Here is a 20,069-nt window from a genome sequence, read left to right on the forward strand (position 1 = left end):
CAAGTTGGCAACATGTAGAGACGGTCCCTACCCGACAGCGGGCTCACGGTCTAGAAGGGGGAGACAGATGACAAAACAAAACATATTAACAAAGTAAAATAAATAAAATAGAGTAATAAATCCGTACAAACATAAATACATATATACAGGTGCTGTGGGGAGGGGAAGGAGGTAAGGCGGGGGGGATGGGGAGAGGAAGGAGGGGGCTCAGTTTGGGAAGGCCTCCTGGAGGAGGTGAGCTCTCAGTGGGGCTTTGAAGGGAGGAAGAGAGTATGTTAAGCACATACTACGTGCCAAGTCCTGTTCTAAGCGCTGGGGTAGATAGAAGTTAATTGGGTTGAACGCAGTCCCTCCCTGTCCCACATGGGGCTCACAGGTTTAATCCCCATTTTCAAGATGAAGTCACTGAGGCCCAGAGAAGTGAAGTGACTGGCCCAAAGTCACACAGCTGACAGTTGGTGGAGCCAGGATTTGAACCCATGACCTCTGATTCCAAAGCCAGGGCTCTTTCCACTGAGTCATGCTTAATAACAATAATAATAATAATGGCATTTGTTAAGTGCTTGCTATGTGTAAAGCACCGTTCTAAGCACTGGGGAGGATACAAGGTGATCAGGTTGTCCTGCGGGGGGCTCACAGTCTTCGTCCCCATTTTATTCATTCACTCATTCATTCGTATTTATTGAGCGCTTACTGTGGGCCGAGCACTGTACTTAGCGCTTGGGAAGTACAAGTTGACAACATATAGAGACAGTCCCTATCCAACAGCAGGCTCACAGTCTAAAAGACAGGGGGGAAAAGAGACAGATTTTCCAGATGAGGTAACTGAGGCCCAGAGAAATTAAATGACTTGCCCAAAGTCACCCAGCTGACAATTGGTGGAGCCGGGATTTGAACCCATGACCTCTGACTCCAAAGCCCGGGCTCTTTCCACTGAGCCACGATGCTTCTCAATTATGATGATTGCATTGCCTCCCGCTTCCTTTTTCTTGTTTTTCTTTCCATTTCCCGTGGTGAGGCGGGCAGGGCGAGAGGAACGAGCCCACTGTTGGGTAGGGACCGTCTCCATATGTTGCCAACTTGTACTTCCCAAGCGCTTAGTACAGTGCTCTGCACACAGTAAGCGCTCAATAAATACGATTGAACGAATGAATGGAATCAGCTGGAAAATACACTCACACACACACACTCTCTTCTAGACTGTGAGCCCACTGTTGGGTAGGGGCCGTCTCTATGTGTTGCCAACTTGTACTTCCCAAGCGCTTAGTACAGTGCTCTGCGCACAGGAAGCGCTCAATAAATACGATTGAATGAATAATTGGAATCAGGTGGAAAAATACACACACACACACACACACACATACACACTCTCTCTCTCTCTCTCTCTCTCTCTCTCTCTCTCTTCTAGACTGCGAGCCCACTGTTGGGTAGGGGCCATCTCTATATGTTGTCAACTTGGACTTCCCAAGTGCTTAGTAGAGTGCTCTGCACACAGTAAGCGCTCAATAAATACGATTGAATGAATGAATGGAATCATCTGGAAAGTACACACACACTCTCTTCTAGACTGTGAGCCCACTGTTGGGTAGGGACTGTCTCTATACGTTGCCAACTTGTACTTCCCAAGCGCTTAGTACAGTGCTCTGCACGCAGTAAGTGCTCATTAAATACGATTGAATGAATGACTGGAATCAGGTGGAAAATACACTCACACACAAACACTCTCTTCTAGACTGTGAGCCCACTGTTGGGTAGGGACCGTCTCTATACTTTGCCAACTTGTACTTCCCAAGCGCTTAGTACAGTGCTCTGCACGCAGTAAGCGCTCAATAAATACGACTGGTTGATTGATTGTACCTCCCAAGCGCTTAGTACAGTGCTCAACACACAGTAAGCGCTCAATAAATACGATTGAATGAATGAATGGAATCAGCTGGAAAAACAGTCACACACACACACACACACACACTCTTCTAGACTGTGAGCCCACTGTTGGGTAGGGACTGTCTGTATACGTTGCAAAGCTGTACTTCCCAAGCGCTTAGTACAGTGCTCTGCACGCAGTGAGCGCTCAGTAAATACGAATGAATGAATGAATGAATGAATGAATGAATGAATGAATGAATGGGAGAGGAGAGGAGCGGGCGGGCGGAAGCGAGGGCCGCCCCGGCGTCAGGCGACTTCCGGTTACGGGCCCCGCCCCCCCGGGTCCGTAGCGGCAGCCCATTGGCCCTGCCGGCGGGGCCCGCGCTCCTGGTTGGGCCTTGCGCCCGTCGGTCAGGCCGCCTCCGAGTCCCGATTGGCTGCCGGGCCCGTCAGTCGGTGGGTCGGTGGGCGGGTCGGTCGGTCGGTCGGTCGGTCCGTCCGTCAGTCAGGCCGTGGGCGCAGGGAGGGGGGCGGGCGATGCCCCGGGCGGTGCTGGCTGAGGGCGCTCAGTCGGGGCCCGGCCCTGTCCCCGTGACACGCTACCGCCTCCGCCGCCTCCGCCGCCGCCGCTAGTGCCCCCGGACGGTCCCCCCCCCGGACGGTCCCCCCCCGGACGGTCCCCCCCCGGACGGTCCCCCCTCAGCCGGCCCCGCCATGAAGGTGTCGGTGGATTTCGAGGAGTGCCTCAAGGACTCGCCCCGCTTCAGGTACCGCCCGGACCCCCGCGGACCGACCCCCCCGGGCCCTCGGCCCTCCCTCCCTCCCGCCGCCGCCTTCTCCGCCGCTTCCAGGACAAGCGGCCGCCTCCCCCCGCCCCCCACCCCCCCTCCTCCTTCTTTCTCCCCCCCTCTCCCTTTTTCCCGTCTCCCTTTTCCCCCCCGCTCCTTTTTCTCCTCTCTTTCCTCCCTTTCCCCCTTCCCTTTCCCCCCCCTTCTTCCCCTCTCCCTTCCCCCCCTTTCCCCCTCTTTTCCCCCTACTCCCTTCTTCCCCCCTTTCCCCCTTCCCTCCTTCTTCCCCTCTCCCTTCTCCCCCTTTCCCCCCTTCTCCCCACTACCCCCCTCTTCCCCCCTTTTCTTCTCCTCTCTCTTCCCCGCTTTTCCTCCTTCTCTCCCTGCCCGCCTCTTCCCCCTTTTCCCCCTCTCCCTTTTCCCCCTCCCTTTTCCCCCTCCCTTTCCCCCCCTCCCTTTTTCCCCCTCCCTTTTCCCTCTCCCTTTTTCCCCCCTCCCCTCTTTTTCCCCGTCTCTTTTTCCCCGTCTCTTTTTCCCCGTCTCTCTCCCCCCGTCTCTCTCCCCCCCGTCTCTCTCCCCCCCGTCTCTCTCCCCTCCCCGTCTCTCTTCCCTCCCCGTCTCTCTTCCCTCCCCGTCTCTCTTCCCTCCCCGTCTCTCTTCCCTCCCCGTCTCTCTTCCCTCCCCGTCTCTTTTCCCTCCCCGTCTCTTTTCCCCCCCGTCTCTTTTTCCCTCCCCGTCTCTTTTCTCCCCCGTCTCTTTTCTCTCCCGTCTCTTTTCCCCCCCCGTCTCTTTTCTCCCCCGTCTCTCTCCCCCCCCCGTCTCTTTCCCCCCGTCTCTCTTCCCTCCCCGTCTCTCCATTCCCTCCCCGTCTCTCCCTTCCCTCCCCGTCTCTCTCTTCCCTCCCCGTCTCTCTTTTCCCTCCCCGTCTCTCCATTCCCTCCCCGTCTCTCCATTCCCTCCCCGTCTCTCCATTCCCTCCCCGTCTCTCTCTTCCCTCCCCGTCTCTCTTTTCCCTCCCCGTCTCTCTCTCCCTCCCCGTCGTCTCTTTTCCCTCCCCGTCGTCTCTTTTCCCTCCCCGTCGTCTCTTTTCCCTCCCCGTCGTCTCTTTTCCCTCCCCGTCTCTTTTCCTTCTCCCCGTCTCTTCCCCCTCCCCGTCTCTTCCCCCCCCCCTTTTCGCCTCTCCTTCCCCCCCCCCCCCGTCTCCTCCTTGTGTCCGTGCCCCCCCCCACGTGTCCCTGCCCCTCCGTGGACCGGGCCGGGCAGGGCAGGGGCCCCCGCCGGCTGCCCACTCTGGGGTCCTCGGCCGCTTCGTTTCCCTCGCCACCCTTCCGGGTGAGGAAGTCCTCTGGACTGTAAACTCGGGCCGGCCAGGGAATGTGTCTGCTCGACTGCTCAAGGGTACTCTCCCCAGCGTCTAGTACAGTGCCCTGCACACAGTAAGTAAGATGGACTGAGGAAGTGCAGGCCGTCCCGGCTGGTGAGGGGAAGTGGTGAAATGGCTCACACACTCCATTCACCGAGCTCAGAAGAGGAGTGGGAAGATTTTGCATCGGGGACGATCGACCCATTTCCACCCTCTGGAATAGGCACGCTTTTCCCAACCCCTTCAGAGCCGGTAGAGGTTTTATTTGTATTTTACGTGGGAGAAGGGAAGCATAAGCCTCAAAGGATTCCCTGCCTCTCTTTGATCTGATGGAAAGTGGTGGCCGAAAGATAGGATGGGCACACACGGAATTCAGGGCGCCTTGGTCCTCAGCCACCATCATGTCATGCGTCAGATTTGTAGGAGGTCCTCCTTGTTTTCATTGTGGTGTTTAAGTTCCCGTTATGTGTCGAGTGCTGAGCTAAGCCCCGGGGCGGGTGCGGGTTTATCAGGTTGGATACAGCCCCCCATCCCACATGGGGCTCACCGTCCAAGTAGGTGAGGAGAACGGGTATTGAATCTCTGTTTTACAGATGAGGAAACGGAGGCCCCGTGAAGTGACTCGCCCAGGGTCACTCGGCAGAAAAGTGGCCGAGTCGGGACTAGAACTCAGATCCTCCGACTCCAGGCCCCAGCTCTTTCCGCGAGGCCCCGCTGCTCCTCGTGGAAACCTCCAGTGGCTTTTGGAAGTGGATTTTCTTTGGACGGTTTAATGTCATATGATACGAGCGGTTTTCGTAATCAGTCCACGTAGGGTCCCAAGGCTGTCCGCTGCGAGGTCACAGAGGTGTTTTTTGGGCAGTCGGCCTTCCACTGAGAATTGGTGATTGGCCATCCGCCCCAGCGCTTAGAACAGTGCTTGGCACATAGTAAGCGCTTAACAAATACCATTATCATCATCATCACTGAGAATTGGTGATGTATGTGATTGATGTGTGCACCTCTGTTTCTCTGCCTGGGTCACGGCTCTTAGTTAGCATCCAGCACATAGGAACTAATCATCCTCATCTTTACATCTGGGCATGTGAATTACGTTTTCCCCTTCTCCTTAAGAAGATGGTGCTTCTGGAAATATCCTAATTGATCTTTTAATTCTGGCCCTTTTTAGAGTTAATGTGTGCAATGATCAGATAGGTTGGTATGCTTGGGGAAAGCTGTCCGTGAACTAACGTAAAGCGTTGCTGGGCCGTTTTGAACACCGTCTTGGACTTTGGTTTGTGAGCAGACTGGAAGATTACAGAACTATGATGTGGAAGATGAGATATAAGGAGGCTGAAATATGCAACTGAAACTTCTTGAGGATCTTTTTATTTGGCAAATCTCAAGTGAAAAGTATTTCTGTAGAGACAAATACAAGTGAGAATAAGACTTTGGGTATTCAGTAGCTCCCCGCTCTTTAAATTCTCCAAAGAAATCTTCAAGGAAATACTATAGTCTTGAATTAGTTTGTGAATTGCAAGGATTCGCTAGGCCAGCTTTGCAGCTTTGACATGTTTGTTTTGTAGTCAGGATGGATCAATCGATTTAATTGAGTGTTTACTGTGTGCAGAGAGCACTGTACTAAGTGCCTGAGAAAGTGTTTACTATTCTATTTATTTTATTTTGTTAATATATTTTGTTGCCTGTCTCCCCCTTCTAGACTGTGAGCCCGCTGTTGGGTAGGGACCGTCTCTATATGTTGCCAACTTGGACTTCCCAAGCGCTTAGTACAGTGCTCTGCACGCAATAAGCGCTCAATAAATACGATTGAATGAATGAATAGTCCAGAGCTGGTAGACGCATTCCCTGCCCACAAGGACTTTACAGTCTAGAGGCGGAAGACAGACATTCACACAGATAAATTACAGATACGTACATAAATGCCGAGGCGCTGAGGGTGGGGCGAATGAATAAAGCGCGCAAATCCAAATTCAAGGGCAATGCAGGAGGGAGTGGGAGAAGAGGAAATGAGGGCTTAAGTCAAGAAAGGCCTCTTGGAGGAGATGTTTTTTTAATAAGGCTTTGAAAGTAGAGAGAGCATGCCTCCCCACTTACCTGTTTGTTTATGGAAGGAGCGAATTTAAAGTTGTACTGATTAATAATAACAATAATGTTGGTATTTGTTAAACGCTTACTATGTGCCAAGCTCTGGGGTAGATATAAGGTAATCTGTTTGTCCCACGAGAGGCTCACGGTCTCCATCCCCATTTTCCAGATGAGGTCACTGAGGCGCAGAGAAGTGAAGTGACTTGCCCAAAGTCACACAGCTGACAAGTGGCAGAGCTGGGATTAGAACCCATGACCTCTGACTCCGAAGCCCGGGCTCTTTCCACTGAGCCACGCTGCTTCGACCTTTAACCTATGGCAACATCATCATCATCATCAATCGTATTTATTGAGCGCTTACTATGTGCAGAGCACTGTACTAAGCGCTTGGGAAGTACAAATTGGCAACACATAGAAACAGTCCCTACCCAACAGTGGGCTCACAGTCTAAAAGACAGTGGGCTCACAGTCTACAAAGTGAGAGTTTTGAACTTTTGACGTAACTCATCAGTTTATTTAAAATAGTGGAGGGACATTTCTCTTTTCAATGTGGCTTTGTACTCCGTTCGTTCCATATTTTAATCTGTTTTAGAAGAAGCAAGTAGTAATGTGGAAGTAATTACAGTCCTTCGCATCAGTCCCAAGTCAGGTGATCCCTTTGTAGTTGGCAATAAAAAAAAAAAATTGAACCTACCGTATCGTGGTTGATCTTTAGAACAGTTTTTCTTTGAGTGTGGTGTTAATAACTGTTACTTAGCACAAGGAACACCCTTTGTTTGCACACAGTGTGGTCAGGAGTGCAGTCCCAGACTGGGGCTTCTTCAGTGAACTTCACCGCAGTTGATATCTCTGAGCCCAGAGGACAAGTCCCCCGCTTTCTTTCCCCTCCTGGTTTTCTCTTCGCTCCCCTCCCCCTGACTTCTGTCCCTCATTTTTCTCAAAAATAGTTTTGATTACACATTTCCCTGTCCCGCAGACAGTGGTTACCCATCCATCTCCTGACCAAAGCAGTCGATCCTCTCTCCCTCGCTCCTTTCCCACTACAAACCAGTTCTCACATTTCAGGCCTCTAGCACCAACACACTTGCTATGCCTTGATCTCGTCTTTCTCGCTGTTGGCCCCATGTTCTCTTCCTCCCCTTTCCTATCCTACCAGCCATCACTCTCCCCCTCTTCAAAGCCCTACAAAAATATCTCCTCCAGGAAGCCTTCCTGACTGGTCTCATCTCCCTACTGTATTCTATGGACTTGCGACAATACCCTCTAAGAACTTTGATACTCACTCCACCCCCCCCCCCCCCGAGTATTTAAGTACGTATTGTCATACTCTGTTCATTCAATTCATTGTCATATTTATTGAGCGCTTCCTCTGTTGCTTCCCCTATCTGTCATTTATCTTGTCTGTCTTCCCCGCTATATTGGAATCTCCTTCTCAGCAAGGACCGTGTCTTCCAATTCTAGTGTACTCTCTCAAGAGTTTAGTGTAGTGTTCTCTGCTCCATAAGTGCTCAATAAATGCCATTGATCGATTTGTTTTAAACTATTTGGCACTCTGTGGGGGAAATGCGAAGCAAGTTCACTATTAATATTGAGATGAATCTGTAGAAAATATAGTTCTTTCCAAGTCCGACTACTTACTCGATGGTAATCTGCTTTTATTATAAATCAGTGTAGTGCTTAAGAGTAGCATCTGAGGTGGTTTCAACAGATGTACTTAGTGGGCAGATGCCATCCTGACATCTTATTTTATAGTCATGTGAGCAACAGTCCAATATTCAACTTGGGTCTTCCTGGAAGAAGTGCAGTTTAATAATGGCTCAGAGTGATCTAGAGCTATGATAAAACTGGCTTGCTCTGTTCAAATGTTCCTGTGGTTCAGCCTAGGAAAAATAATGGTGGCTCAGGCCATATGATGACTTGCCCTAAAACTCCGTGGGTGTTTATCAGGGGCCAGCCACACTGATGTCGGGCTTTCAGCCGATGGGAGTGTCTTGGGCTCCGAGAGAGTCCTCGTGATTTGACCCCATTTCTCCAGCTCCCCTTGTTTATCGAGCTCGGGGAGGGAGCGGGAAGTCTTACCAAGCCTTCGCGCCTGCTTCTCCTCCCATCTCTCGACACCCTCGCCCTGCAAGCCCAGTCAGGGCACCTTACGCCTTCCCCTGAGGAAAATTGGAGAGAGACAGACAAGAAAGGAATGACACGGAAAAGCAGCTTTGCTTACAGGCCTGGGAGTCAGAAGGACCTCGGTTCTAATCCCATCTTTGCCAATTGTCTGCTGTGGGAATTTGGGCAAGGCACGTCACTTCTCCGGGCCTCGGTGACCTCATCTGTAAAATGGGGATTAAGACCGTGAGCCCCATCTGGGACAGGGACTGCGTCCAACCTGATTAGTGCATATCCACTCCGGCTCTTAGTATGGCGCCTGGAACATAACAAATACCATTAAAAAACAACAATAAAGAAACGTTGGAAATGAATTGAAAGGAGAGGAGACAGAAGGAGGGGTAGGAGTGTTGCCGGGAGAGAATAGTAGTAATAATAATTGGAGCATTTATTTGTTAAGCGTTTACTATGTGCCGGGCACTGTACTAAATGCTGGGGTGGATCGAAGCAAATCGGGTTGGACACGGTCCCTGTCCCACATGAGGCTCATGGTCTTATCTCCATTTTTAAGTTGAGGAAACTGAGGCCCAGAGGAGTTAAGCGACTTGCCCAGGGTCACCCAGCAGAGAGGTGGCAGAGCTGGTATTAGAGCCCAGCTCTTTCTGAAACCTAAGCCTGTGCTCTTTCCCCAAGAGATTATGAGAATATCCAAAATGCCGTAGGGTGGTTTTAGGCCTCTAGCGTGTGCGGGGTTCAAACCTAGATTGGAGGGGAAGTGAGAGAGAGAGCAGACAAAAGAAGGCAGAAAGCGCACTGCTCATATGAGGGGCGTCGCATCCCAGTTCAAGGTGTGAATTCAGGTGGAAGAGGTAAAAGGGCTCGCCCAAGGAGGGTGTGACAGGCACTGTTTCACTGGGAAGAGGACAGGGTTTTATACTTGCAGGCTACCGTCAATCAACTGGAATCTTAATGTATCACATCAAACATTATTGTCCCTTTTCAAATTTTAATTGGTTCTAAACATAAAAAAATGGAGCAAGACACACTTATCGAACTACTGCAATGCTGTTAGCCTGTTGATTCAACTCGTCCAACCTGATTATTTTGATCTACCCCAGTGCTTAGTTAATAATAATGGCATCAGAGAAGCGGCATGGCTCAGTGGGAAGAGCCCGGGCTTTGGAGTCAGAGGTCATGGGTTCGAATACCGGCTCCGCCACATGTCTGCTGTGTGACCTTGGGCAAGTCACTTCACTTCTCTGAGCCTCAGTGACGTCATCTGTAAAATGGGGATGAAGACTGTGAGCCCCACGTGGGACAAGCTGATCACCTTGTATCCCCCAGCGCTTAGAACAGTTTTTTGCACAGAGTACGCTCTCAATAAATACGATTGAATGAATGAATGAATGAATTTGTTAAGCACTTACTATGTGCAAAGCGCTGTTCTAAGCGCTGGGAAGTTTACAAGGTTGTCCCATGGGGGCTCACAGTCTTAATCCCTATTTGACAGAGGAGGTAACTGAGGTACAGAGAAATTAAGTGGCTTGCCCAAGATCACACAGCAGACAAGTGGCAGAGCCGTCGGGATTAGAACCCACGTCCTCTGACTCCTTCTAGACTGTGAGCCTGCCGTTGGTTAGGGACCGTCTCTATATGTTGCCAACTTGTACTTCCCAAGCGCTTAGTACAGTGCTCCGCACACAGGAAGTGCTCAATAAATACGATTGAATAAATGAATGAATGACTCCCAAGCCCATGCTCGTTAGTACAGTCCTGGGCACATAGCAAAGTGCTTAACAAATGCCATTGAAAAAAAAATAAAAAAAAAAAGCCATCATGAAATTCTCCTCAAAGAAGTTTAAAGATTAAAACTGTCAAGATAGTAATCAAGCTTCATACTTTTTACTTTGAAAATGCAATCTCTTCATTTTGGTCGGGGAGTTTGAGGGAACGCAGCTCATTTGGATGCAGATTGTCTTTCAGTTTACATTCGCGTTTTTAAAAATACGTAAGCTGTCATGACCAAAATTTATTTTTCGTTGTGCCAATATTTCTTCCCGTTGTTAAAAACTAAAACATTTGCCCTAGAATTGTAAAACCCCAACTGATTTATCTAGTAACATTTGGAAATACAAAGGCCTTCTTTGAAAAGCCAAGGTTGGAAACAAAACTCGGTGCTTTTTGAATGACCCCAGTCAGATTCTGGGGTCTCTGGAGCCCTGAGGCTTTTCGTTTAATAATAATAATAATAATAATAATAATAGTATTTGTTAAGCGCTTACTATGTGCAAAGCACTGTTCTAAGAGCTGGAGAGGTTACAGGGTGATCTCCACCTCCCCCTCCTTCCTCTCCCCATCCTCTCCTCCTTCCTCTCCCTCTCCTCCCACTCTCCAACACCCCGCCTTACCTCCTTCCCTTCCCCACAGCACCTGCATATATGTATATATGTTTGTACGTATTTATTACTTTATATTGCTTGTACATATCTATTCTATTTATTTTATTTTGTTAATATGTTTTGTTTTGTTCTCCGTCTCCCCCTTCTAGACTGTGAGCCCACTGTTGGGTAGGGACCGTCTCTATATGTTGACAACTTGTACTTCCCAAGTGCTTAGTACGGTGCTCTGCGCACAGTAAGCGCTCAATAAATACGATTGATTGATTGATCAGGTTGTCCCAGCGGGGGCTCACCGTTTTAATCCCCATTTTCCAGATGAGGTAACTGAGGCCCAGAGAAGTGAAGTGACTTGCCCACAGTCACACAGCTGAGAGTTGGCGGTGCCGGGATTTGAACCCATGACCTCTGACTCCGAAGCCCGGGCTCTTTCCACTGAGCCACGAGTTTGGGCAAGGGGTGTTCCTGGGGGATCGGCTTCTGCTGGGAAGTCTCCTCAGGGCAGGTGGTTCCAGAGTGAGCCGCTCTGAGGAGGTAGAATAGTTCTCGGGTCCCTGGGAGGGCTCTGGAGGTTCCGGGGAGGGTCACCTCCCCCACAAATTCTGTCCGATTCCATAGGTGTCATGCTTGACCTCTGAATTACTTGGGCTTTAAAGCACGCCATCATCTTGCCCCTCTTATCTCACCTTGCTACAACCTTGCTTGCTCCTACCGCAGCCCAGCTCGCACACTTCACTCCTTTCATTCATTCATTCGGTCGTATTTATTGAGCACTTACTGTGTGCAGAGCACTGGACTATGCGCTTGGGAAGTACAAGTTGGCCACATATAGAGACGGTCCCTACCCAGCAGCGGGCTCACAGTCTAGAAGGGGGAGACAGACAACAAAACAACATATTAACAAAATGAAATAAATAGAATAAATATGTACAAATAAAAGAGTAATAAATATGTACATATTTGTTACAAACAAACGTACAGACTCCTCCAATGCTAACCTTCTCACTTTGCCTTAATCTTGTCTATTTTACTGTCGACCCCTCGCCCACATCCTCCCTCTGGCCTGGTACGCCCTCCTTCCTCAAATCCGACAGACAGTGACTCTCCTCTGCCTCAAAGCCTAATTGAAGGAAGACCCATCTCCTCCCAGAGGCCTTCCGTGATTTCCCTTCCCTTTTCCTCTTCTCCTCCTCCCTTCTGCGTTACCCCAACTTTCTCCCTTTCCCCCTGGCTCCACAACACTTAATGTACATATCTGTAATTTATATTAATATCTATCACCCCCGCTGTAACCTATCAATCAGCTCATTGTGGACAGGGAATATTTCTGTTTATTATTATAGTATACCCTCCCAAGCACTTAATACAGCATTCTGCACACAGTAAGTGCTCAATAAATATGATTGAATGAATGAATGAATGGACGTATAGGATCTGGGCTGTCCAGGGCAGAGCCCCAGGTGTGCGTCCGTGTTGTCCGGCTCTTCTAGCCCGTATTATTTTTCCGTTGTGCAAATATTTCTTCCCATTGTTAAAAACTGAAACATTTGCCAGAAGTCAGAGGGAGATCTGAGGGACCTTGAATGCTTCGGACCCTCAGGCGATCAGTCGCTCAGAGATATTTATTGAGTGCTTGCTGTGTGCAGAGTACTGTACAAAGAGCTTGGAGACTCATTCCCTGCCCACAGGTAATCCCCGTAGCTCGCTGGTTCGGTCATTCATTCATTCATTCATTCAGTCGTATTTATTGAGCACTTACTGTGTACTAAGCGCTTGGGAAGTACAAGTTGGCAACGTATAGAGATGGTCCCTACCCAACAGTGGGCTCACAGTCTATAAGGGGGAGACAGAGAACAGTACAAAACATATTAACAAAATAGAATAAATATGTACAAATAAAATAGAGTAATAAATACATAAAAGCATATATACATATATGCAGGTGCTGTGGGGAGGGGAAGGAGGTAAGGCGGGGGGATGGGGAGGGGGAGGAGGGGGATTTTGTGCAGGTGGAAGAACTGGGAAAATGGTGGGTTTAAGAGTTTATGAAGCTCCGAGATGGTCCTGTAGGAGGAGAAAAGTCAGATATTTAGTCAGTATGAATGCATACATTAATAAATCGGCTGTATTTAATGAGTGATTACAGTATGCAGAGCACCGTACCGAGCACTTGGGAGAGTGTAATATAACAGAATTGCTAGACACATTCCCTGCACACAACAAGCTTACAGTCTAGAGGAGGGGACCGATATTAAGATAAATGGGTAAATTACAGATATATGCGCAAGTGCTATGGGGATGAGTAAAGGTTGCAAATCCAAGTGCAAGGGTGATGCAGAAGGGGAGGGGGAGAAGAGAAAATTAAGATTTAGTCAGGGAGGGCCTCTTGGAGGAGACAGGCTTTTAATAAGACTTTGAAGGTGGGGAGAGTGATGGTCTGTCAGATATTAAAGGGGAGGGAGTTCCAAGCCAGAGCCGGATCCCTCATGGTGAGATAGGGGAGAGTGAGGTACAGGGAAATAGGTCGGTGTCAGAGGAGTGAAGTGTGTGGGCTGGGTTGTAGGAACTAGTTTATCTGGAACCAGTTTATCTGGATCTCTGGTTCATCGGATCTGTTCGGTTTAGGCCCGCGGGTCAGAGGAGCTGGGTTATGATCCTGGCTCTGCCACTTTCCCGCCGTGTGATCCTGGGCAAGTCACTGACTCTCCTAGCGCCTCAGTTTCTTCATCTTTTTTTTATGGTATTTAAGCTCTCACACTGTGCCAGGCACCGTACTAAGTGCTGGGATAGTTACAAGCTAATCAGGTTGGACACAGTGTAGGCTTGTTGTGGACTGGGAACGTGTCTGGTATAATGTTGTGTGTTACTCTCCCAGGCACACGGTAAGTGCTCAATAAATAGGATTGAGTGAATACAGTACCACCCTTTTAAAAGGACTGCCTGCACCTTTCAGCCTCAGGAATAGAACGGCCGGACAAATTAGGTGTGTTGATCTATGGCAGACTGTTGGCTTGTTGTGGGCAGGGAACAATGTCTACCAACTCTGTAGTGTACTCTGCCAAGCGCTTAGTACAGTGCTGTGCATGCAGTAAGTGCTCAATAAATACCAGTGATTGGTTGACTAAAGAATAGTAAGATTTGGGCTCTTGTGTCCAACCTTGGAAGGCTGGATTTAATCAATCAGTCGTATTGAGCGCTTACTGTGTGCAGAGCACTGTACTAAGCGCTTGGGAAGTACAAGTTGGCAACATATAGAGACAGTCCGTACCCAACAGTGGGCTCACAGTCTGAAAGAGTGGGCTCACAGTCTAAAAGAGCTTAGATGGCTCTGAAGAGAGAACTGGGATATAAAGTGGGGAGAATAGAATTTCTCTTGTAAAGACTTTCTGGAGGGGATGTAATTTTCGTAGAGCTTTAAAAACAATCAGTGGTATTTGAGTGCTGCTTATCTACAGAGCACTATACTAAGCACTTAGGAGAGTGCAGTACCACTGAATTGGTTCTGATCTTACGGTGTAGGGAGGGAGAAAGACATTAATATGAAAAAATTATATAACAAAGATTAGTACATAAGTGCTTTGGGGTTGAGGGTGAGGCCATTATCAAATATCCAGAGGTCACAGATGCAAGCGCAAAGGTGGGGATAGCTGTGGTCTGTAGGATATGAGGGGAGTGGAGGGGAAGGCGGGGGAGAGTTACAGCATGGAGGGAGTCAATAAATGGTATTTTTTTTTTAATTTTTTTACAGTATTTGCTAAGTGCTTACAATGTACCGAACACTGTTTTAAGCACTGGGGTAGATACAAGCTAATCAGGTTGAACACAGTCCATGTGGCACGTGGGGCTCAGTGATAATCCCCATTTTACAAATGAAGTAGTTGAGGCACTGAAAAGTTAAGTGACTTGCCCAGGGTCACTCAGCAGACAAGTAGTGGAGCTGGGATTTGAACCCAGCTCCTTCTGACGCCCAGGCCCTATGTATCCACTAGGCCATGCTGCTTCTCAGTGTCTGTTGAACGCTTACTATGTGCAGAGTACTGTACGAAGCGCTTGGGAGAGTACATACTGCAGAGTTGGTAGATATGTTTCCGGCCTACAAGGAGCTTACAGTCTGGAGGGGAGCCAGACGTTGAAATACATCTGTGGTTTGAGCCTGAAATTGAATGGACATGGTATTTCTGCTTAATGCAGAGGGGTGCTTAATTTTGAGGCATGGGGTAGACATGCAGATTGACATTTGAGGGAAATGATCCAGTGCTAAACCCTGGGGTAGATCGAAGATAACGAGATCGGACCCCATCCCACACAGGCTGAAAATTTAAAAGGTACATTTAAAAGGAACATTTCCTCACATGGTACAGTTGAGGAAAGTGAGGCACAGAGAGGCTGTGGCTTACCCCCCAGTGTTACAGCAGGCAGGTAGTCGAGCTAGGACTAGAACCCAGGTCTCCCAATTCCCAGTTCCATGCTCTTTCTGCTAGGACACGCTACCTCCAGGATGTGACAAGTTCCAGGAACAGCATGGTGGCATCTGGAGAGGAGTAGACGGATCCTAGAAATCTTGCGGAGGAAGAACAGACAGGATCTGGCCACTCATTGATAATGGGGTGAAGGAGAGGGAGGAATTCAAGGGAATACCAAGGTCGCAGGCTTCAGAGCCAGGAAGGATGGTAGCGTTGTCAACTGGGAAGGGAAGATACTGTGGAGAAGATTTGGGAAGCAAGAAGAGGAATTACTTTCGGATATTTTGACCTTGAGGGTTCTGGTGGGACATCCAGATGTCCCGGAAGCGGGGAGGAAATGCGAGATTGCAGAGGAGGAGAGAGGTCAGGGCCACTGGGAGGTATCTACGGAGAGATGGGAGTTGAAGCCATGGCAGCGAGTGAGCTTCCAAAGAGAATCAGTGTGGCCTAGTGGATGGAGCCTCGGCCTGGAGTCAGAAAGACCGGGGTTCTAGTTCCGGCTCCACCGCTTGTCTGCTGGATGACCTTGGGAAAGTCACTACACTTCTGGGCCTCAGTTCCCTCATCTGTAAAATGGAGATGGAGACCGTGAGCCCCACGTGGGACATGGACTGTGTCCAACCTGATTGGATTGTACCTACCCCTGTGCTTAGTAGAGCTCCTGGCATGTAGTAAGCACTTAACAAATACCATTTAAAAAAAAAAAAACAACAGTGAGACCAGATAGGAAGCCAGAATAGATCCTTGAGGGGAAAGCCACAGCTAGGGAGTTGGGGGTTAGATAGAGGAAGAATCATCTCCAGAGACCCAGAGGAAGTCATCTTTAGAAGTGAGAGGAGACTCAGGAGAGAACTATGTCAGAAAACCCAAGGTTAGGTAATGTTTTCAGGAGGAGAAAATGATTCACGGTGTTGAAGACAAGGAGGAGTGGGAAATGGTGGAGTCTCTTGGATTTGGCGAGAAGGAAGTCTTTGGTGAGCAAGTGGAATGAAGGGATCCCCTCAAAGGGATTTATTGACTCCTTGTAGACAGGGACCAGGTCTGCCAACTCTGCCGTATTCAACCCTCTCAAGCGCTAAGTACTGTGCTCTGCCCCCAGGATGTGCTCAATAAATACCACTGATTTATAGACTGACCATCATCTCGCAGTTCTGTTTCTTAATAGTCCTTTTCTGTGGCCAGTTTGCGATTCTCCTCCTTTTTGTGGTGACTCAGATATTCTCAGTGGTTAAGCGTACAGACTCCTCGTACTTGAAAAACACAAAATGCCAGTACTCAGTGTTGACCTCAAATGAAAAGCCAATTTAGTGTGAGAGGAAGTAGTCGTTGCCGGGGTAGATTTTGTAAAGATCTGCTGTAGTACCCTAAGTGGTGTTTTGAGGAGGAACTGCATTCGCATACAAGATTAAACAAGATGGCATATGCAATCTTGACTTTACAACTTGAAATGGTTCCTTAAGTAAACAAAAATTTTTCTGCCTTTTTTTGTGTGTGTTCTTAAAAATGTGTTTCTAAATTTTTGGCATAACTTTTAGCTTTGTTGTCCCTTTCAGATTTCTAAAGTTATTTTGCTTCTTTCCCAGAGGATTTTCAGGAATCAAACCTTTAGAAAAGATCACATTGGGAAAGACTAGCTTTTCTATTCTGAACCATTGCGGAAATCTAAGGGTTTGAGTAAATGTCTTAGAACCGTAACATATTTTATTCCTCCTTACTTGGAATCCTTTAGAAATACCTTTGCCCCAAGGAGGCTTATTTTATTTTTTTTTATGGTGGCATTTATTAAGCGCTTACTCTGTGCAAAGCACTGTTCTAAGCACTGGGGAGTCTACAAGGTGATCAGGTTGTCCCATGGGGGGCTCACAGTCTTCACCCCCATTTTACAGATGAGGTAATTTTTTCAATTTATCAGTGGAAATCGTTGAGAATAATAATAGTAATAATAATGACATTTATTACGCACTTTGTGCAAAGCACTGTTCTAAGCGCTGGGGAGGTAACAAGGTGATCAAGTTGTCCCTCGGGGGGGCTCACAGTCTTAATCCCCATTTTCCAGATGAGGTAACTGAGGCCCAGAGAAGTTAAGTGACTTGCCCAAAGTCACAGAGCTGACAATTGGCGGAGCCAGGGTTTGAACCCATGACCTCTGACTCCAAAGCCCGGGCTCTTTCCACTGAGCCACGCTGCTTCGAGAAGGCGAAATTAGAATAATAGACTGTAGGGAGGGAGTAAATTGGGGGTAGGGGACAAGGGGAGAGGAAGAGGAAAGGAATCCAGCAGTGCTTCTCGTCTTCCTCCAGGAATACTTTGAGGTTCTGGCTGAATGCGGGTGGCTCCAGCCGGGCTACCCCGGCCCATCCGGCGAATACGAAGGAATCATTGGTGCAGGCGTCACTGTGGATTGTCTTTGTCCAGAAACGCTCTGGGCATGTTACTCCCCTCCTCAAAACTCTCCAGTGGCTACCAATCAATCTGCACATCAGGCAGAAACTCCTCACCCTGGGCTTCAAGGCTGTCCGTCCATCACCTCGCCCCCTCCTACCTCACCTCCCTTCTCTCCTTCTACAGCCCAGTCCGCACCCTCCGCTCCTCCGCCGCTGATCTCCTCACCGGGCCTCGTTCTCGCCTGTCCCGCCGTCGACCCCCAGCCCACGTCCTCCCCCGGGCCTGGAATGCCCTCCCTCTGCCCATCCGCCAAGCTAGCTCTCTTCCTCCCTTCAAGGCCCTGCTGAGAGCTCACCTCCTCCAGGAGGCCTTCCCAGACTGAGCCCCTTCCTTCCTCTCCCCCTCGTCCCCCTCTCCACCCCCCCATCTTACCTCCTTCCCTTCCCCACAGCACCTGTATATATGTATATATGCTTGTACATATTCATTACTCTATTTATTTATTTATTTATTTATTTTACTTGTCCATATCTATTCTATTTATTTTATTTTGTGTCTATTTACTTTATGTTTGGTTTTGTGCTCTGCCTCCCCCTTCTAGACTGTGAGCCCACTGTTGGGTTGGGACTGTCTCTCTATGTTGCCAACTTGTACTTCCCAAGTGCTTAGTACAGTGCTCTGCACACAGTAAGCGCTCAATAAATACGATCCCCCTCGCCACCCTCTCCATCCCCCGTCTTACCTCCTTCCCTTCCCCACAGCACCTGTATATATGTGTATATGTTTGTACATATTTATTACTCTATTTATTTTACTTGTACCTATCTATTCTATTTATTTTATTTTGTTAGTATGTTTGGTTTTGTTCTCTGTCTCCCTCTTCTAGACTGTGAGTCCACTGTTGGGTAGGGACTGTCTCTATATGTTGCCAGCTTGTACTTCCCAAGCGCTTAGTACAGTGCTCTGCACACAGTAAGCGCTCAATAAATACGATTGATTGATTGATTGTGGATCTCTCTCCCTCCATCCGTCCGTCTGCCCGCCCGCCTGCCCACCGGTGTGGGAGTTGCCACCAGGCTCCCAGCCCTTCTAGGGGCCCGCGGGTCACTCCTCTCCACTCTGCTGCACCTCCTTCCTTGGGCTGGGGCTGCTGCGGAAGCCGCCAGGAGTCCTAACTAAGTGCCCGACCTGTGATGGCACCTGTATATATGTTTGTACATATTTATTTCTCTATTTATTTTACTTGTACATATCTGTTCTATTTATTTTATTTTGTTAATATGTTTGGTTTTGTTCTCTGTCTCCCCCTTCTAGACTGTGAGCCCACTGTTGGGTAGGCACTGTCTCTATATGTTGCCAACTTGTACTTCCCAAGCGCTTAGTACAGTGCTCTGCACACAGTAAACGCTCAATAAATACGATTGATTGATTGATTGGTTGATGGGTCCCCCCCAGTCCTCCCCACCTCAAGCCCCCTGAGCTGCCCGGGGAGAAGGGCAGATGGCCCCCACCTTCACGAGACCCCAGGTCACCCAGCCCCAGCGAATACTAGAATCAATCAATCAATCAATCGTATTTATTGAGCGCTTACTGTGTGCAGAGCACTAGAAAATCAGCAGCAGCACCTTCTCTGACCGCTGCCACCATCTGGCTCATTCATTCATTCATCCAGTTGTATTTATCGGGCAGCTACTCTGTTCAGAACACTGTACTAAGCACTTGGGAGAGTACCATATAATAGACACATTCCTGCCCACAACGAGCTCATAGCCTAGAGGATGAGACGGACTAATATAAATAAACAGATGCATTAAATACGTTTGTGGCTCAGTGGAAAAAGCACGGGCTTTGGAGTCAGAGGTCATGGGTTCAAATTCTGACGCTGCCACTTAGCTGGGTGACTTTGGGCAAGTCACTTAACTTCTCTGGGCCTCAGTTACCTCATCTGTAAAATGGGGATTAAAACCGCGAGCCCCCCCCATGGGACAGCCTGATCACCTTGTAACCTCCCCAACACTTAGAACAGTGCTTGCACATAGCGCTTAACAAATACCATCATTATGATTATTATTTATTTTATTTATTTATTCAATCTAGTTCATCTAGACCAGAGCAGGCCTGAGCAGCGCAAACCGGGCCCGACCAGGCCTGACCCGGCCTCTTCTCAGTGCACAGTGCTCCCCGGCGGTGGCCCCGGGCCCTTAGAACAGTGCTTTGCACATAGTAAGCGCTTAACAAATGCTATTGTTATCATTATCATCATCATCATCACTGCCCCTGTTTGGACACTCTGTTGCTTGTCACCAGAAGCGGGTGTTGTGGAGGAGGGATGGCAAAGAGGGTCGGTGGGGGTAGTGAAGCGGCACAGGAGATAACTCTTCCCCACATCCCGCCAGCAGCGGGCAAGGAGCAGAATTGTCCCCTTGCTCTTCTTTGGACCCTTGTTGGATCCAAGAGATGGGGGCGGGTGGCTCAAAAAGCTCGGGGTTGGGGGGGGAAGCTAACGGCACCTGCGCCCTCCGCCTCTCTCCGTCTTAGAAGGCTGGAGATAAAGGGACTTCATGACTTATTGGAAAAGCGTCTACAAGCTAACGGGTAGGAGTATTCACCTTCCAAGCGC

At 48.8% G+C, this 20,069-nt stretch overlaps 1 protein-coding gene across 6 annotated transcripts in view; it reads left to right on the top strand.

Annotated features, from left to right (window-relative positions):
- The first annotated feature begins 2,575 nt into the window (after positions 1-2,575).
- ACAP2 (ArfGAP with coiled-coil, ankyrin repeat and PH domains 2) overlaps positions 2,576-20,069 on the top strand; it is a 154,756-nt gene continuing 137,262 nt past the window's right edge. For all 6 annotated transcript variants that reach the window (XM_038749263.1, XM_038749265.1, XM_038749266.1 and 3 more), the window contains exon 1: positions 2,576-2,633. In XM_038749263.1, coding sequence (XP_038605191.1) covers positions 2,581-2,633 — 53 coding nt within the window. In that variant the 5' untranslated portion in view covers positions 2,576-2,580. The remainder of the gene's footprint in view (positions 2,634-20,069) is intronic.

The sequence above is a fragment of the Tachyglossus aculeatus genome, chromosome 7, assembly GCF_015852505.1.
Source record: "Tachyglossus aculeatus isolate mTacAcu1 chromosome 7, mTacAcu1.pri, whole genome shotgun sequence".
NCBI lineage: Eukaryota > Metazoa > Chordata > Mammalia > Monotremata > Tachyglossidae > Tachyglossus > Tachyglossus aculeatus.